The sequence below is a fragment of the Protopterus annectens genome, chromosome 5.part0 (genome assembly GCF_019279795.1).
Source record: "Protopterus annectens isolate FY-2018-M chromosome 5.part0, PAN1.0, whole genome shotgun sequence".
NCBI classification, from domain to species: Eukaryota; Metazoa; Chordata; order Ceratodontiformes; family Protopteridae; genus Protopterus; species Protopterus annectens.
Genome location: NC_056735.1, coordinates 253974599 through 253994883, shown reverse-complemented (window position 1 = coordinate 253994883; position 20285 = coordinate 253974599). Strand labels below are relative to the sequence as shown.

Sequence of the window (20285 nt, the reverse complement as noted above, 5' to 3'; positions counted from 1 at the left end):
CTTTCTTGGTTTGCTTATGTATTGGTTTACATATTTAGTGTGCAATTTTATTGTCTTGCATTTTTGTTAGTAAAGTTGAAAGCGAGTTGTGGTCAGTACTGACTTTAGTACAACTAAATTTCAGTTTGGGGATTGATTTTAGTTTAACTTTTGGGGATGTGTGCACATTTGGTTTGCAGTGCGTTTTTGTTTAGATTGCGTAGTTGGGTGACATTTTATGCCTGTACATGTGGCTAAGTATGTACAGCAATAACATTACATTTGTGTTTGTTAGGGACTATCATAAATCTGGTGAAGTCAGAGGAATTTCAGTAGGGTTGAGTTGCCAAATATGTAGATAAACTTTTTATGATGCACCAGGAATGTGGATTATCACTCTGGAGTAGAGTGGTAGTGTCCTGAATTTAACTCTGGTGACTTAGGTTTGAGTAGTACCTCAACTGCCTGCTAGAGCTGGCATGGGGGGAAGAGAGGAGTGGCGAGACTTTGGCTAGTCTCTCCAGGGGAGTGAGTGTGGGTGTGGATTTCCTGGGGGAGACCAAAGGTCCAGTGGGCTTCAGCAGGGGCAGGGCAGTCTTGAAGGGGTTGTCACCCACATAACTGAGTGACTCATTCTCTCTGATGTCCATTGTATGCCCGTAGTACAGTAATGGACATGAGCAGAGGGGGCTATGACTCATTGTTTCTTATGGGTAATGGCTCTGCACTCCATTGTTTAGATTGAACCTCTTGGAAGAACTAATAGGCTGTATGGGGCAGTGCAGAGTGTGGAGGCTGATGGACACTGAGGCAGGGAGAGGAGAAAGTGTGCAGAATGTGCCAGATACATACCCTAACAGTAGGACAATATAAAGTATGTATCTATAATCGAGCAATGAATATGTATATTGATGCATATACATTAAATATACATATAAATATGCATAATTTCTAGTACAGTTTATAGGATAGACAATTGATGTCCTAGTCGCATGTTGCAGTATTTTCTACAGATGGGTTTTCTCCTCTTGCTATCTGAACATTCGGCCAGTATACAAAATATTTCAGTCACTGCATGTTGTGTAGGGGACATCGGACGTGGCCAGCAGAGTATGAGCCATAAAAGTGGCATCTGTGCCACCAGACTTCAGAACTTCTCACCCTCCAGATAAATGTCAGGTGTTTTTGCCTTCCCGGCCATCAGCATTTTGAGAACTCCAATAAGTACCGCATTGGGCAACATTCTTTTCAGTCATTATTTAATGCTTGTTCATGTCATCCAGAAAGAGTAAGTGTAGCCATCTGATACCACATAGATGCCCACAGCCTTTGTCTTTTTTGTTGAGGTAAATCGCACAACTACAAGTCCTGCTCTATCTGCCAGGCTTTGTACCCAAAAACTTATGTAGTTGACTCCATGTGCTCAACCTATATTTAGAGAACATGCATTTAAAACTGTGCTAGGTGTGGAGGTTTCTTCCAACCTGCCTGCTGAACCACCAAAGAAGGCCAAGACCGCAAGACCTGCTACTGTCGCTGCACCTATGGCTGACATCGGCCTGGTTGAACGTTTGGGCTATGCTGCCCCAGGTATAGGGGGTACCTCATCTGAAACAGCAGAATCCTGCATGGAAGGCATATCCATGGAGGCTATGCGGACATCTGTTTCTGATGCCGAGGGGGAACCAAGAGTCTTGGCAGGCCAGTCGGATCCCTCTGTTCCTTTGCAGTCGTCTGACCCTAGGCCTTCCTCTGTTCAGACACCTGCTAGGCCCTCTCTCAAGAAGAGAGCATGTATACCCTGTTGGAGAAAGTCAACCGGATTGGAAGGATTTCTCTCAGGCTATTTGATGCATTCATGGCTCTGCCGCCTACTGCACCTGGGACTTCCACAATCCCTCCCCTAGTTCTGACCCCTAGGCCTCAGAACACTCACGTGGAAGAGTTCTCTGATTGTTCTTTAGAAGCATGCTTCTCCTACACCTCTCAACTCCCTTCTCCCCCCTTGGATATGCCTCCTCAGAGGAAGAATCTGGTGATGCTGATTCCCCTGTAGAAGATTTAACCTTTAGGGAAACTGTAGCAAAAATGAGAGTATTTCAAGTGGGATTCAGCTGAGATGACTGAGATACAAAAATGATATAACCTCATTCGGATAGACTCCCCAGCTCCTACTGATGTTCCTCCTATACTTCCAGCTTTTCTGGATGCTTTTTCTGTAGCATCCTTGAGCTCTGACTCCCAACCCCCAGCCCCAGGCACACCTGATAAGTTTTATAAAGTCCCTGAGACGGCAACATTTCTAGCAAAATGTCCAGCTGCGGACCCAGCCACCATTTTGTCTCCACTGACAAGGCTTCAAAGCTACTGCCCTCTACTACTCTCTTCCCTGCTGACAAGGACAGCAAAGCCATGGTGCATTTGGGCAAGAAAATGTATTCAGAGGAATCTGTTACCAGACAAAGATGTCTAAATATGCTTTATCCCTGTTGGAGAAAATTGCCAAACTGTCTGACTTCCCAGACTCGCCAGCCAAAGCTCAGCTGTCCTCCTTTATTCCCTGATTTTTCAGGTTACCAGCCATTCTATCATGTGCAGCTATGATGCTACTGAGGCCTCAACTTGGTCGGCAGCATCGGCATCTGCCCTAAGTAGGTATTCCTGGGTTATGCCTTCAGCCCCTACCAGAAGATTTTATAGATAAGCTGGTAGATGCTCTCTTGGACAATTCAGCCCTATTTGTATCAAAGGTTGCAGATTTCTTCAAGTCCGTGCAACAAAAGGGTAAGGAGATGAAGACTTTGTATCTCCATTTCCAAAGTTTCAAAGGAATTACCCTTCAAAAACTCTTCACCAGAAAGCACACAGGGCCTGCTCCCTCTTCAGACCTAGAAGAGCCCCCAGGAAAAAATCCACTCCTGCTAGGGCCACTCCATCTACCAGCCAGAGGATCTCTTTTTAAGACGGGGCAGTTAGTGTGAGACTCCCTGCCAACCTTGAATTCCCCACCCCCTGTCCCTCTCTCCTTACGACTCTCACTGTCTCCGTGTGGAGACTCATCACTTCAGACAAGTGGATTCTTTCAATTGTAGAACATGTGTACTTCATGATCTCATTCCACCTAAGAGGGAATTCCCCACCCTCCAAAGGAACAGCTCCCCCCTCTTTAAGACCAGTTCAAGACAAGCTTATGGCTCAAGGTACCATCCAGCTTGTCCCACAATCTATGGGAAAAGGCTTTTACTCAAGGATTTTTCTAGTTCCAAGAAAAGACACTGTGGAGGCCAATTCTACACCTCTCACATTTGAACCTCTTCCTTCAGGTACCCACTTTCAGGATGCTTACATTGCCAACTCTCTTCACTCTTATCCTCTAAGGGTTCATGGCCACCTTGGATATCAAGGATGCTTATCTCCACATCTCCATAAGGCCCAGCTTCAAGAGTTACCTGAGGTTTTCAGTGGCCTCATGTCACTATCAATTCTCTGCCTTGCCATTCGGTCTTTCCACAGCACCCATAGTCTTCACCAAAGGTCTGGCACCAGTGATTGCCTTCTGGAGGACACAAGGGATCCATATATTCCCTTACTTGGATGACCTGCTCATTCAGGCAGACTGCAGACAGCCCCTCCTGCTACAGTTACACAACACCATTGCACTTCTACAGTTTGTAGGGTTTCAGATCAATTTATCCAAAATCCCAACTGAACTCTACCCAACACAGTCTTCCTAGGGTGCAGGATTCACACACATCATGAAAACCCTACCTCCCCTCCTCAAAAGATGGAAAGCTTGACACATTACCTGCATTTGGTTCTTCACACCAAAGATATGATTGTAAGGCAGTACCTCAGGCTCGTGGGCTACATGGCTTCCACTATTCCTGTACTGCCCTTAGCAAGACTTCACATGAGGAAACTGCAGTAGTACCTCAGGTCTGTTTGGACACAGCATTCCCACCCTGTAGAGTACAGGGTGCCCCTCCTGCCCCGTCTCAAACAGGAGATACATTGGTGGCTGAATCAGGTGAAGCTCAACCCAGATCTTCCACTACAACCCTCTCAATCAAAAGAGATTTTGTACACAAATGCCTCTGACCTCAGTTCGGGATCGACCCTGGGGCACCTAAAAGTGCAAGGAAGTGTGCCAGAACCACACAGACAAGAGCATATCAACATAAGAGAAATGAGAGCAATACTGCTGGCCTTGCAGGCATTTCATCCCAGGCTTCAACAGAACCCCTGAAGCTTTTTACAGACAATACCACAGTGCAGAGGTATCTCAACAAGCAAGGGGGAACCAAGTCGTACATACTTTGCAGGCTAGCTCTCCTGGTGTGGGAACTGGCCACCAGTCAGGGGGTTGCTCTACAGGCAGTATACATACCTTCCCAACAGAATTCTCGGACAGATTCCCTCAGTTGGTCCATGACTGTGTCCCACGAATGGATGCTACACAGGGATGTCTTCCTGGATCTGGTCCATCAATGGGGTACACCGCAAGTAGATCTGTTTGCCGCCTCCATGAAAAGGCAACTTCTGTCCTTCTGCACCAGACTGCCAGAACCCCCTGGTGATGGCAACAGATGCCTTTTCAATTTATGCATTCCCCCTTCCCTCTTGTTCAGATGGTCCTGCTGGGGATCCAGCAGGACAGCCCATAAATCTTGCTGGTAACTCCTTCTTAGCCAAGACAGCATTGGTTTCCCCCCTCCTGCAGTTATCCAAGGGGAATCGCCGCACGTTACCCCTCCGTGGACCTTTTCATACAGAACAAGGGAACCCAGATCCACCCCACAGTGGCAATTGCTTCACCTCACCCTGTGGGTGATAGGATTCTGATACCTTTCAGACACCTTTTACAGCAAGGACATGCTCAATGTCCTGCAGGAGGCCAGGAAACCCAATACCAGGAGATCTTGTGTATCCAAGTGGAAAATATTCTCCATATGGTGTCGTAAAATGCAGCTGGACCCATTGCAAAGCAAGACTCCCCTAGTAGTGTCTTACCTGTGTGAACTTCTACAGACTGGGTTAGCATTCTCATCTATTAAGGCCCATTTGTCTTCCATTTCTGCATGCCTTCCTTTGAACCCCCCCCCCCTTAGCATCCAGATTGCCTGCTAAACTGTTCCTTAAGGGGGTACTTCACCTCAGGCCACTAGGGAAGTCCACCCCACTTCCTTGGGACCCGAACTATGTTTTAGAGAAGCTCATACTTCCCCTATTTGAGCCAGCATCGAAAGCTTCCCTAAAACACTGCTCATGGAAGATCGTTTTACTAGTGGGTTTGACCTCAGCTAGAAGAGTTTGAGTTGCAAGCCTTCATAGCTATTCCACCCTTTCTCATATTCCACAGAGATAGTGTAATCCTTGGAACCAACCCATCCTTCATGCCCAGAGTAGTCCATGACCTTTCTTTAAACCAAGCCATCCATCTACCCACTTTCTTCCCCAATCAACAGGAAAGATAGTGAGAGTACTAAATTTCCTGTATGTGCACAGACTGCTCAGATTCTATCTGCACAAAACCAAGCCCATCAGACAGGCTGACCAACTGTCTCTTTCCATCCCAGGGCCCTGGGAAAGGCAGGAAATAAGCTTGGATTTCAAGAGCTATTGCCTTTTGCTACAAACACCATGGGAACCCTTACAAGGCAGTGTTAAAGCACATTCCACCAGGGCAATGGCCTCTTCTGGAGCCTTCTTCAAAGACTTGGACAGTTCCAACATTCTTAAAGCAGCCACTTGTCATTCTGTGCACACCTTCACAAAACATTACAAGATGGACCAGATTTCCAGATCCAGGGTTGGATTTGCCAGGGCTATCCTCCAGGGGTTACTGGAGAATTCTTCTAGGCTACCTCCCCCCTTCCTCACTGTGAGCTTTGGCACTCACCCATCTGTACAGAATACTTAAACATGTGAATAGAAGGACATAGAAAAAATTGTGTAAAATCTTACCATAACCATAGATGTCTTTCTCTTCGATGTTGCAGTATTCCTTCCTTCCTATTATCTACCATTTCCTTTTTTGGATGGCACAGGACTTGTATTACCTTCTCTGGGACTGGTTCTGATTGGGGCGCTCAGTTCTGAAGTCTTGTGCGTGCAGACATCACTTTAATGGCCCACTCTTTGCTGGTCACATCAGACATCCCATGCACCATACAGTGACTGAAATCATTTGTATACTAGCCGGACGTTCGGTTAGCAAGAGGAGAAAACCCATCTGTACAGAATACTTCAACATGGAAGAGAACATCATCTGTGGTTGTGCAAGGTTTTACACAACTTTCCTGTATCTGTGTAGCTTGGCAGACTGAGTTTTTTTCCCCACGTTTTAACTGTCATCTGAGAAAAGTTAAGGATTTTAGGCCTTGTGTAGACAGAAGATGTTCTGAACATGTTATATGTTAGAATGAGCATCTACAAAATACAAATACTTTGTCACCTACCTATAGAAACTACCTGAAAAGTTAATAGTTAATTAATGGTATCGTTTGCCTCGTTCATCCTTTGGTAATAAATACACCCTCACTGGTGCTTAACTGACTTTTCAGTGGGATTTCTACTTGCATTTCATCTCTCCCATTGCTTACTGCAGTTTGTAGTTGGCTATTTTGTCTGTTGTAGCAGAGCAGCAAGACATTCACATTTGCCAAGTGAATTGGGCTTCTCCGTGACATGGTCTTCTCACCCACTGACTGCATGTGCATTGTTTTGAGGAAGGACCTTTGAGCTTTGTGGCACAGTGTTGCAGTAGTATCTATATCCCTCAAGTGTCTGCACTGTTTTCAATGGCTGTTTTTCCTCTTGCCTCTAAAAGATAGACTACTTTAAGGTCCTCCAAATCACCCATGATACGTATGCATTTTTTTGTATTCACAATGTGTATGCTAGGTTGGCTTTGGCTTTCCATGACTCTGAACTGGGAAAGTAGCTAAGAAAATTAATGGACTTCAACTTTTCATTTGGAAACCCTGACACCCTCCCCAATACTGTGGCACCTGTCCAGAACTTAATTTTTTTTTCTTTTCTAAACTTGATCAAATCACTCCCTAGCTGTTTAGTCACAGCACAGACATATGAATGGTAGTTTTGTATTGTACTAAGATGCAACTTTTTAGAAGTCACTCTTGTTGCATAGTTTTAATCATCTGGAGTGTTGCCCACATTTTGGTAGTATACTTTACTTTTTTTTTTTTTATGTAGAGGGGTGTGTGTGTGTGTGTGTGTGTGTGTGTGTGTGTGTGTGTGTGTGTGTAGTAGAATATTGATCAATCCATTACCAATTACAGGCGGAGTCCAGGCTACATCATAATTACAAACAGTGGTTTACATTTGGGGAAGCATAAAAGACACTATATACATAGATCTAACAAACCAATTTAGGTTACGTAAGTGAAGTAGAAGAGGGTGAATAGTTATAGCAGAAGTGGAGTTTAGGGACTAGTAGCTAGGTTAGGAAAGTTAAGAGATGAGTAGTCTAATATATAATTTAACTAAAATAGTTAATGTTACAGCTGAGAAAGTGAACTGATACCATTGATGTCCCTATAGAAAGCAGTACAGCATATTACTACTTGTCATCTATCCCTTGTATGATGGCAGCCATCTCCAAGCTCCTTAAAATACCATTACAATCAGTAGCATGAGCACACAAAACAGTACATTGACCTTATGCATCTTAGATCCAGACTCCAGCTACACTACACTTTGTGAAGGAAAGAAGTTTTGTTGTTTTTTTTTTTATTTTTTGTATTTTTTATTTTTCTCTATTTTACTATATTTGTTTTTGTTTTCTTTTTTGTTTGTGTTTTATGTTGCATTCTGTTTAACAGCATATTAAAACTAACAAAAAGAGACCTCTGTTCTCTGTCTCAGGCAAGGCAGAATTTTCCTCCTCCCCCCCCTTGTTAGTGTTCTTGTGCCACTGTCTTTTCTTTTCTTCTAGTTGCCCTGTTAATCTGATATATATATCTCTTCTCTCACTTTCACTGGCTTTGTGTGGTAATCACAAAACCATCACTTTTGAAATCTTACCTAGCTAGCACTTTCTTACCACTCTAAAATACATAAAGATCATCTCTACTTGTGACTCTAAGTATCTTCTTCTATCTCTTGTTCCACTCTGACAGTACTCTTTACACCTAACCTTCTTATTGATAGGGATACTCTTATTAAAAACCCCCAAAACTCTTCTCACCCACCCCCCCCCCCCACTCTCTTTTTATTTTTTTTTTTGTTTTCTCTAGGCAGAGGGATCAGTTGCTAGTGTGTTGTCCTCCCTGCTCAGCTGGTGACCAGAAATATTGTATTGAGGCTGTGCCATTGCCTCATTGTACAGACAACCCTCTCCTCTCTCCACAAAAACACAAACACAGAGATGAGGTGAGATGCCCAACTACAAACTGGAGCTGCACAGCTAGGCTCAACAGGCACTCACAGTCAGAGAGAGGAAGGTTACCACACACATTATAGACCCAGTCTCACACATAGTACCATCAACCTCTCATCATACACATAAACACACTGAGTAAGGAGAAGGTCACAGCTGCCTGTCGGGGCTAGAGACGCCGCCACCATAACGCGCAAGCAGGTCTCTCAACAGCAGGTACAAATATGACTCAGTCATTGTCCCCAGGCAGGAGTTGTATCCTGAGCAGTATCCTACCAAGACCAAGAATGATGCCACAATACAGAGATGATCAGCTTCTTAAATTGGCTTAAACAACTCTGGTGTCATTCAAAGGGGATCCAAATGGTCTGCCTGGGATGACATGCTGGACCACCAAGACTCAAACCTACCACCCTAAACCTCAAAAACTAAAGGAAAAAAACTAAGCTGCAAGCTGCTGGGCTGCTCAACTAAATGCCAAATGCACCCTTCCTAAATCTCCCTTCTGATAGAGGAGAAAGTCGATGTGGCATCAGTGACAGAAAACCTGGTTCAACCCTGCTGAGACCACCCCACACTATCAGGTTTTTACTTATCATGCTGCCTTCCCCAAAAACACCGGAGGATAAAGAGAGAGGAGGAAATCCATATCATCATCACACCCACACACCTACACCTCAAGTAACGCGGCAACATCACATCCATCCAGGTGCAACCAACCAACCATAGGCAAGACTCTCTGCAATTGTAGCATTGCCACAGGTCCTCACAAACTCAGGAACCTCACTATGGGAATAGGATAACCATCACCAAAGGTATCATACTAGGGTGACTTCACCACCCTAATATTGACTGGAACAACACCAACAAGCCCAAACAAACCCCCCAAGTTCTGGATTTCTATAAATCAAACTCAAATGGAATGAACAACTAGTCACCATCCCCACAAGAAAAGAAAACATACTTGATCTCATCATCAACAACATGGGAGCACAATGTCAACACCGAAAGTATACCCTCACTGGTGGAGGTCCTCATCCCACACCCACCTGAAAAAAAAGACCACAAAGAACTTCTCAAAGCCCACTTCACACTTCTAAAGACTAGCAGTACCCTTGAATGCATTCTACAAGGACTCCATACCAGCACCACTGACTGCATGGACAAGGCAATCCCTAAGCAAAACAAAAGCCGCCCCAATTGGTGGACCCCCCCCATACTGGTGGTCAGCAACAAAAATAGGAAGCTACTACAAAATAGAAAATAAGAAGCAACTAAAAGCAAGAGCAAAAATAAATAAAACTAAGAGCTAAAATAAAATCATCATAAATAAAATTATAGAGAAAAATAGAGAAAGAAAATAAAAGAAGAAAATAAAAAACAGACAAGACTTCTTTAGTATAAAGTTAGAAACCCGGAGAAACAGATATGCTCAGAATGGATGCTCAGATCAAATGATGTGAAGATTACTGATCCTACTACAGAACATACATACTGGCTGGACAGGTTCAGTGCAACTCCCCCTCCCCCCAAAGAGAGAGATATATACAAGCTATATTGCAAGCCCCCCAAACAACATCTCACTTCAAGTGAGAACTGCTCTTCCAAAGCAAAAACACAGCATCCATGGCAAAGCCATTGATGAGGAAAGGCAGTCCATACAGCCTCCCCTCATCTGGCTAAACGTATCCCTTTGATACAATACTCCACAAAATCATTGAAAAACTCATCTTGTTAACATCACACCCACACATCACAAGAAACTGGCTGAGTGACAGAACCCACAGGGTCGTCAGAGTTGCTGCCATGTCCCACAAAGCCTGTCACACAAGTGAGTCACACAGCTCAGTCCTGGGTCCCACTCTTGTTTGGCATCTACTTTTCCAGACAAAGCCATAGTAGAAGCAAACTGACACAGAGTAGATTCATAGTAGAGATCACTCTCACAAGAAACGATACAGAACAGCAGAACGGATAGCCAAAGTGTTAAATGGCAAAAAGCAATGCCAAAAAATGCAAAAAAATAAGTTTCGGGAAAAACAAGGTACCCTATAGCTGACCAAAGAAGACAGAAGATTGGGATCAGGGGAAGGGGACAAGGGACCCAGGTTGCTCCCAGACGTATAGAGTCCTTTAGTGCTAAAGTAGTTAGAAGTAGCTTGAAGGCATTCCTTAGGGATTCTCAGCCTTATCATGGAGATCAATCAGTCTCAGTCTCCTATCATAATCATCATCACTCATCACATGATTGACCATAATGCCCCATTCGAATGTATTCGACCCGACATCAGCAGCAGCTGGAGAGGCCAGGCCACAAGTTCCTCAACCAAAGGATAAAGTCTCAAACATCTGTGAAAGAACTTGCTGAAATGACAGAAGCAGCCATTATCAAGTCGCGCTTTTTGCTCAGAGAGGCCTTGCCTAACATACAAGGCCACAACAAACCCAGATTTGATCAATATGCTTCAATCGAAATCAAAGACCAAATCTAGGAGCCACAGAGGCGGAGACTTCTACCCTTAACTGGTGATGGAGCGGCTGGAGGATCATCGAAAGGGGATAGATCCATACTGAATAAAATCCCTATGTAAAATCCCTGATATGTGAGGCAGAGGGGTTCAAGTTCAAGAGCAGAATTCATTCAATGGATGGGAGAATGGATGGCAGATCCCAGGGATTACCTCTCAGTCACACTGCTCAACAGAGGCACAGCAAAATAATGGGTATAGTTCCCCATACTAAAGGGGTGGCGTAAGCCACAAAACTATGGGCTAGGCTTGTAAATGCCCTCGGGCAGATAGCCTAGTATGAACCTATGAACCTAACCTAACATATGAACTTTGACAAGAGAGTATTGTAATCATTGGTGTAAACCATTGCAAACCACACAAAAAGTTGTTTGCTCACCCTTTGGAAAGTGCAATTTAACATTCTCCATGAAAGTAGTCTTGTCTTTTCTGTAGGCAGGATTTTCCCTCATTACAGATGACGTGGGCTGTGCTTGTCTAATGTTTTGAGTTTGGCTGAAGAATGCAATGCAGAAATTTTACTTTAAAGGATTTTGAAATTTCGAGTGTCGAAACTGTTTGTGCTGAAATGTGCTTTTTGTGTATTTGGCATTATCCATTTAGAGTGACTATGCATTTTACGTACTTTTTTAACCTGGGTTTTTATGATTTGTTTCTAGGCTGCAGCTAATCTTCACCATTGTCAGTGAGCAATTATAATTCCTGACCTTGAACGAGGATACTTTGCTTTTGGCTAGAGTTGTGGAATCAAATAATGGGAATTTCAAGATGGTAATTGGCTGCCTCTCACCTTCCAGGGGCTACTAGATGGTTGCTATGTCTGGATTTACAAGAAATGGATGGTATTGAAACTCTGACCATGGTAACAGTGAAAAAGATGATTGTCACTCCACCTACATCTCCCAGAAAGGTTGTTCCTCCTTTGCCCAGTGAGATTTCTTTAAGCACTTCATCCCTGGCTTGTGATATTCCTCCTCCTCCTCCACCCTTACCAGTATGGTGTCTTCAGTCTAATACACCACCTCCCCCACCACCATTGCCAGGTGGTGGCCCTCCTCCCCCACCTCCTTTGCCTGGTTGGGGTCCTCCACCTCCTCCTCCTCCCCCACCTCCTTTGCCTGGCTGGGGTCCTCCACCTCCTCCTCCCCCACCTCCTTTGCCTGGCTGGGGTCCTCCACCTCCTCCTCCCCCACCTCCTTTGCCTGGCTGGGGTCCTCCACCTCCTCCTCCCCCACCTCCTTTGCCTGGCTGGGGTCCTCCACCTCCCCCTCCTTTGCCAGGTGGGGGTCCTCCTCCCCCTCCCCCTTTACCAGGTGTTGGACCTGCACCATATGGGTTTTCCAGATTCTCTGAACATAGGCGGTCCAAACTGAAGAACTTTAATTGGGAGGCAATACCAGAGGAGCGAGTAAGGGGGAAGCAGAATGTCTGGACTGTAGCAAGCTTCCAGCATGAAATTGACATGACTAGGATGGAAGAATTATTTGGTCGGAAAGAAGAGCAGCAACTGAAACGCCGGGCTAGTTCAAGGAAGAGCTTCCATGCAAAGGGTCCAATTAATACAGAGCAGGTAAGTGATGCAGAAAGTGCACCATCTTTTATTCACTGCACCATTTCAGGAATACAGGTGTAAACATGGGAGAAGAACCACCAGTGCAAAAATTGACTGAATTGTCCATACCACATTAACACTTTTGTTTTGATTATAGAAAAAAAGTGTAGTAACCTTCCTCATCTTAGAAGTTTAATTTTTCAGATGCATGTGAGTGGTCATGCTTGGTTGTAGAGCACTTGTAAGCTTGCAGTTCCAGTGGGAGAGAAGTATGTGCTCAAGTTGGTCTGTACAGTAATTCTTTGTTTTTCAAGGGGATTATGCCTTGTATTTTTATCCAATACTTTCTAAATGCTTGATGCTACTCTGTCCCACATCATACCCTTCTGTGGAAGCCCATTTCAGACTTAAAACAATTCCTGTAAGGAAATGTCACTTGCCATATATATTATAAAAAAAGCTTCCCTGCAGTGGCGCTTGGGTTGGATTCATGTGGCATGTGGTGGGTCTGTTGTCTTCCTTTAGTTTAACTGCACATAAATCTGGTTGTAGCCCTGTCTGTGTCATCTGAGAAACTGGCTTTGTGTTGAGATGTATTCTTTGTGTCTGAGTGTCTTGCTGTATGTGTGTATGGGGTTCCCCCCCATGCTGTGTCTGTGTGTCTCCACTGAGAATCATCTGTGTGTGCCTTTCTTGTGTCTGTGTGTGTGTCTGTGAGCTAGTGTGTGTGTGTGTGTCTGTCTGTGTGTGTGTGTGTGTGTCTGTGTGTGATGTCTGTGTGTTGTGTGTGTGGTGTGTGTGTCTGTGTGTGCTGTGTGTGTCTCTGTGTCTGTGTGTGTCTGTGGGTCTGTGTGTGTGTCTCTGTCTGTGTCTGTGTCTGTGTGTCTCTGTCTGTGTCTCTGTCTGTGTCTCTGTCTGTGTCTCTGTCTGTGTCTCTGTCTGTGTCTCTGTCTGTGTGTGTCTCTGTGTCTGTGTGTGTCTCTGTGTCTGTGTCTCTGTCTGTGTCTCTGTCTGTGTCTCTGTCTGTGTCTCTGTCTGTGTCTCTGTCTGTGTCTCATACAGATGAAACAATGTAGTACTGAAAAATTGTAGTGTATTGGCTTACATATGGTTTGTATCGCTCTCCAATTGTAGCATGCCATTTATATTCCAAAGTTAGTTACATGGCCATATAGTTAGTTACATAAGAGTATTGTCCTAGACTCGCAGTAAAACTTTGGTTCTAAATAGTCCAAATGTTGTTGGTTTAAAGTTTTTATTTTCAATGTATATTGCTATTTCCCCTAAACACTTCATTCCCTAGTCCACTGTGTACTTTACCTTAAAGTGAGCATTACCCTGCATTCGTACTAGTAATTAAGTTAATGCTGTAACAATGTTTCCTTACAGAATTAGTAAAATGTTATGTCAAATGACCCAATATCTTTTCCGTCCACCTTAATGGATCTGACTGGATCCAGTATTAGCATTTTTTTAAGTTTTGGATCCAGGGCTCAGGCTACTTTCCTATGCTCATAATACATCCTGTCCTACCATACCATGGATCTTATTTGCCTGTCCTTAGACTTGAATGTGATTTCTGGGCTCAGCACCTTGCAGTTTGCAGTAGATATCAGCTCATTGGTCCTCCAGGTCCCCTTTGGCATCATCCTTCAGCTCCTTTCTGTCATCAAGGAGTCTACCTGGAGCAGACGAGGATGATTGGCAAGTGAGGTCCTAAATCCAGTTTGTGGCTTTCCCTGCACTCTGGACCAGACAGCCCCTTTATGCATCTTCTCCAGTCCAGCTACTGGATCAGATATCTGGGGAGCTGAATGCTCTCCTTGGCATGTCCTTGTTGGAGCAGATAGCCTGGTCTGATTTGACTGAGTTTCCCTTATCCACTCTAATCTGGCTTTTGATTTCTAGAGGTCTCAGAACTGAGAGGCTGACATACATGCTTGGAGCTGGGTAAACTCTATGGCTGTTGTGGCTGTCCCTTTCCCTGGGTGTGTCTGCTCTGGAGAGTCCTGCTCTGATGTCTACTTTTAAGCAGAGTTTGGATCCCGAGAGGTTCCCTTTTTGGGTTCTTAGGATCCAAGTGATTTTCTTGGTTTTGGTTTCTGCTTCAATATTCAAGGCCTTTGAAAGTTTCCTCTGTAGTAGTAGAAAGGTGTCTTGGACTTGCTCTGTTAATCCCAATCCCTCCTGGATTTTACAGTCCTCATTTGCATCCTGTCCAACAGGGATAGTTCCCTTAAGCCTCAAGGATGCTGGCCAGGTGAGTTCCCCTTTTGCTTTCAAGCTGTTCCCCAGAGCCTTCCATCTGTAGAAGTCCCTCACTGAAGATCCTAACTTTCAGGAAGGGGAGGACTCCTCAAGATCTGTCTTGGAAAAAGTATCCTTTTAAGATCCTAGAACTGAGATGAGTGGGTTGGCCCACAGAACTTTTTCAAGAGTAGTTAGTACTCCTCAAGGCGCTTGTGGCTGGCTTAAGTCCTTTCTGGGTGGTCCTTCCTGCTGTTGAGCTCATTGATTTGGTGACTGACTGGACAAGGAAGTAACCCGATATGATGGAGTCGATACCATGTAAGCCCAATAAAATCTTGGCTACTGCTAGAGAGAGGCCGCGTTGGAGCAAGGTCCCACTGTAGCTGCCATCATAGTTTTAACAGCCACAAAGAAGTGATCAGAAGAGAGCTCTGTATCCCCTCTAACTGTGGGAGTCCAGGGCTTTGGACAGGTTTAGAAAGCAGACTTTTGCTTCTAATGTTTTTTGTGGGTTTGTTTTTGTGATTGGAATTATCTAGCTCAACTGATCCATACAGACGTGACAAAGGAGCTCTCAAAGTCCCTCTCTAGTACCTTGTTCCTAATGTTCAAAATACTGGAGTTGCAGCTGTCCACCTAGTCTATATCTAGTGCATTCATGCATTTGCTGTTGAATGCAGAAGATGGCAGTTCATTGCTCCAGGCACTGGTATTTGTATGCTGGCATGCCATGATGAGTCTGTGATTTTGCAGAGAGCTTCAAGATGTCCCTATTAAGTAACACTTTCGTTGGGTCTATGCTTTTTGGACCAAAGTGAAAAGTGCTCACTAGAAATGAACAGGAGGGTAAAACACTGTGCTGTGGGGAATCTACCCCCCCCCCCAGGACTCTTTCCCAGAGCCAGAAAGGAGGAAAGAGATTGTATTTTCACATGTTCCAGGGTTTTGCTAAGGATACTTCCAAGAGATAGAACCTCCAGGGCAGGGGGGAACTACTTTAACAGATGTTGCCTCTGTCGCACAGGCAGCCAGCAGAATCTGGGGTTTTGAGGTCCCTTTGCCGTGAGATCCTTCCAGTGGTCCTGGACAGTTGCTTGACTGCTGCACTCTGGAGGCAATTGGGGGTGGTGATTATCTCTGCACCTTCAAGTCTGGTTAGCAATCACACAAGATTCTTGGGTGGAGAAAGGTATAAGCAGAAGAGGCTACTTTAGTGGCTTTGTTTCCCACCCACCAAATAAGAGTTTTCTGATATTCCAACCAGTCGGAGGAAGTAGACGGCTGCAGAGGTTTCAAAGCTGCTAGAAGAAGAATCCAGGAGCTCCTGCTAGACCAGGAAGGATCCAGAGTCTACTCCAGATTCTTTGCGTTCTAAAAATGACTGGGATTTCGGGCTCTTTTTGGACCTCATTCGTTTAAATCTGTTTGTAAAACAAACTAAATTCCAGATGGCTGTGGTTGTCTATTTTGCCTCTTGAAGGATGACTGGATGTGCTCAGACTTTCAGGACACCTACTATCCTATCAAAGTAGTGAGGCAGTCCAGGAGATTCCTCTTTTGGCTGAGGACCAGTCACTTCCAGGTCAGGCACATGGTCTCCCCACACTCTCTGGGGGTTAACCAAGTGTATGGCAGTGGTTACACCACATCTCGGGCTGCAAGGGTTCCAAGTGGTCCTGTACTTGATGACTGGCTTATCACCACTCCCCCAAGGGGTCTACTTGCTTGGACCAGGGATTTCTTGTCCCATCTATATCATGAACTAGGTATTGCTGTGCATTTTGAAAAGCCAGCTGACCTCACTCCAGATGATAGAATTCATAGGATACAACCTGTTCACTACTCAAATTGCCTAACTCCTGAACTCCACAGTTATCTCCGTACATCTGCAAGCTTTTGAAGTTTTTCTACTGTCCCCAGCAAAGATGATCCTTTGTGGCAGCTTAGATTATGCTGGCTCTTCATGCTAAGTTTCATATTAGTTTAGCAGTAGATTGTTTTTGTCCAGTGGTCCATGTATCAAGCTATGCAATTTTCAGTTTGTCTAACATCCGATAGGCAGACAACATATCCACGGGTGGCTGACTTCCCTGCTGGTGGTTCTAAGTTACCCTTTCATCTTTCCACCTTGCAACGCCACATTGACTATTGATTTTTTCCCTTGTGAAGTGGGGGGGGGGGTATTTCAAAGGGAGGATGGTTCAAAGTGTGAAAATGGTATCAGAGGCCAAACTTCCAATCAACATATTGGAAATGCAGACAGTCCTCTGACTGCAGATCTTTCACAACCCCCTCAGCGGGGTGTGATTTCTATCATGAGAGATAATTTGGCGGTAGTCTGGTACATCAACCAACAAACAAGGGGAAACCTGCTTGCATCTGTTATGTCAAGAAACCATGAGGATGTGGCAGTGGGTAATGTCTTCCCAATGCGTTCTAGTGACAATGCATGTTTTAGGAGCTCGGATGTTTTAGCGGTCAAGCTGCAGGTCTTTTCTGCCTCACAACTGGGCTCTCATTCTTGGTCTGTGATTACCAAGATCTTCAGCTGCTGGGCCAGCCTTGCTGCGATTTTTTTTTTCTTTTCATATCTTCCCCCCCCCCACCACCAAATGCAGCAGCTGCTTTGCCATGATCCTTCAGAAGGGATGGTCACCAAGGAATGCTCTGGACCCAAACCTGGCCCCTGGGTCTCCCTTGTCATAAGGAGAAAAGGTGGGAAGTGCTAAAGTTCCTTCAGAAAGTAAACCACATCAACTTTTTAGGCCTCATCAGGTCTGGTTCCCCTTTCTTTGGTCTCCTGTCTCATCCTGCTGGTCAGCCTCACTGGGACATCAAAGTCTTGAAATTAACCATTTGGTTTTCTCCAATCCAGTGATGGCCAGAAATGCCAGGCTTTCTTCTCCTGTATTCCATATACTAAAAAGTTGCCAGAAAAATGTATAAAAGTATTTGAAAAGATTTGCAATTCTGGCCTCCTCTAAAGGTGTGGATCATTTTTTTGACTACTTCTATTTATTCTAGATTTTTGGCAGGATTTTCAGAAGGGTGCAAGCTTTTCTACCATCAAAGTACAGCTGGCAGCCATCTTTGACTTTCATGTTAGAGAAAATCCGACCCATGTTGCTTCACTAAAATTGTCGAAGAACTTTTTACAAGAACATTTCCTTAGACCACTGAGGGACCAGGTTCCTGCTTGGGACATTACTTTCTTGCTTTGGGCCTGGAGTAGACACCCCCCCCCCCCTTAAACATGCAGATTTAGTGGAACTAAAATTCCTGTCTTTTTTTTCCCATAAAGATTGAGGAGAAAATTAGGGTTACTTTGAAGATAAACCCGCAAGTGGCTTTGGAAGCTGCTCTGAAGCAAACCATTAACTTGCCAGTATTCTTTGGAAATATTTTAGAATAAAAGAATACACTGTCACATTTACTAGAATTTCGTGGTCAGCTGATGAAAACTGTTTAGAATTATACAATCGGAACACTCATACCTGCTAATCTTTTAGCCTTAGTAATGGACAGGTGAGAGAGTACTTTTTATTAAGTATAATGTATCTAGGCTTTACTCTGCAACAAGATAAAGGCTGGAAATGAGCACTGTGATATTTGGCTGCTGGTGGAGGAAACATCAGTATTGATCTATCATCTTCAGTCTAACTCAACCACTAAAATAGTTGCTCCTTTTCACAGCTGTAATTTTACCTTAATTTCTTAAACATTTTGAAACCTTTGTACATAATTTTAAAAATGGTACATTGGATTTTCTATGTATCCAGTGCGTTACTCTGCCATTGTACTGTGTTTATTTGTACTCTTGTCTAATTTTGTATGTCTAAGTTTCTGGCCCAGGACTGAGACTGAAATTTGTCAGAACTGATCTGAGCTCTACCTCCGGAAACAAAATCAAATGTGTATTAAAATATAATTTCTTTGGTTTTATACCAGTGGAAGTCTAGACTAATGTTCTTAATTTAAGCTATAGACAGGGTGTTTTTAAGCAAACGTGAGAAAAACAAGAGAAAAGATGAATAGAATGAAAAATTGTAGCTCTTTCTAGCATTTAAAAAAATCATTTAGTTTCTGTCCATATCAGTTTTGTAGTTGGAGTAAGATGCATGCAAGTAGTTGAGAGGTTTGAGCAGTGTGCTCTGAAAGACCTCTACAAGGGTCCTCTCTTTTGGATTTCCAAAGCTGTTAGCCTTTTTCCCCATTGGTAAATACTTTCAGTGGAGACTAGCAAAGAAGACAGACGTAGCTTTGATCAGGATCTGCTGGCAGAAATGAGAGCAATGTGGAAGAAAGATACCCAGACAGTACCAATAGTAGGAGCACCAGGTCTTATAAAAAATCTACAATCGTGTTTAGATAGGTTACCAGTACATGTATCCCTATACAAATGACAGGAGTCATTATTACTGGGCACATTGTGGGTGCTGCAAAGAGCACTTTTGGCTGACATAAAAGATTGAAACGATGCTAATTTCATGAACTTCAATCATACTTTGACTTAGTAATGGGCTCTATTCCCATCATGGCTTTAGAAACCCAAAAGACTTAAATTAAAAATTGGAGACTAACTGCTTATATGTGTAGATGTACAATCTGGAAAGGTCTGAATAGTATGAGTGGTATGTGCAAGTAACATTGTACTTATTGAAAGAGGAGCTGGCAAGCAGCTAAGTGGAAATAATTGAAACTCTTCAAAGTTACAGGTAGATGTTCTTCGTGTTTCACTGTTGCAGTCATAACTGTAGGGTGATCCTGCCGGCAGGCAGCCCGAGGTCAGCCAGAATCACAAAGTCTGGGTCTGGCGTCGGCCGTACAAGCTAGTACCCTGACATCGGTACGCTCTGATACATAGCCCTCAGCCGACGCCATCTTCCCCAGTCTTTCTTGCCATGCAGTGGAAAGCAGCTCGCAAGTCGTTGGTTGGTGATTTTCGATCTACGTTTTTGATTGCTGTCGGTCCGAAGTTCTTACTTCTCTTCTCAAAGCTAAGTACCCCGTTGGGGAATCTTTTTTTCTTGTTCCTCCGATGTCAGAAAAAGTTAATAATTGTATAGCGTGTGGAAAACAGATACCTCATAAAGATTTCCACTCTTACTGTCTACCTTGCTTAGGCCCTGACCACGACGTTTCTTGTCGGTTCTGTGCCAGGTTCAATTCTCGCACTATTAAGCGTCTGTACGACTGGGCTTTAAATTACTTTGGCAGACGCTTCAATTATAGAATGTCGTCTGATTCTACCGGAATTCAAAAGAAGGGCAAAGACAAGGACAGGCCTCCGAGGTCCAAACAGGATTCATCGCAGCTGGAGCCAGCGTCCAGTTCGGCTGTTGTCAGTGAGGCGCTTTTGCAGCCCCTGTCATCCGCCACTTCTGAACCGATGGCCGATACGGACTCCCATGGGGAGCCATCAAGGCCTATTGTTTTATCTGCTGCAGGACCTTCGGACGTCGCTCCCTTAGATGGGTCCGGAACCGCTGTGCAGGTACCGGCTTCTGAGGGGGTATTCAGGCCTACTCGCATCACCATTTCAAAGACAAAGGCAAAGTCCAAGACTCCAGTTAAA

General features: G+C 44.3%; 1 protein-coding gene across 1 annotated transcript in view; it reads left to right on the top strand.

Annotated features, from left to right (window-relative positions):
• The window catches only part of LOC122802148 (inverted formin-2-like), a 634538-nt gene that overhangs the window by 195601 nt on the left and 418652 nt on the right, over window positions 1–20285 (top strand). Inside the window, exon 2 of the mRNA XM_044071825.1 lies at window positions 11568–12478. Within this exon, the coding sequence (XP_043927760.1) occupies window positions 11744–12478 (735 nt within the window). The 5' untranslated portion in view covers window positions 11568–11743. The remainder of the gene's footprint in view (window positions 1–11567; window positions 12479–20285) is intronic.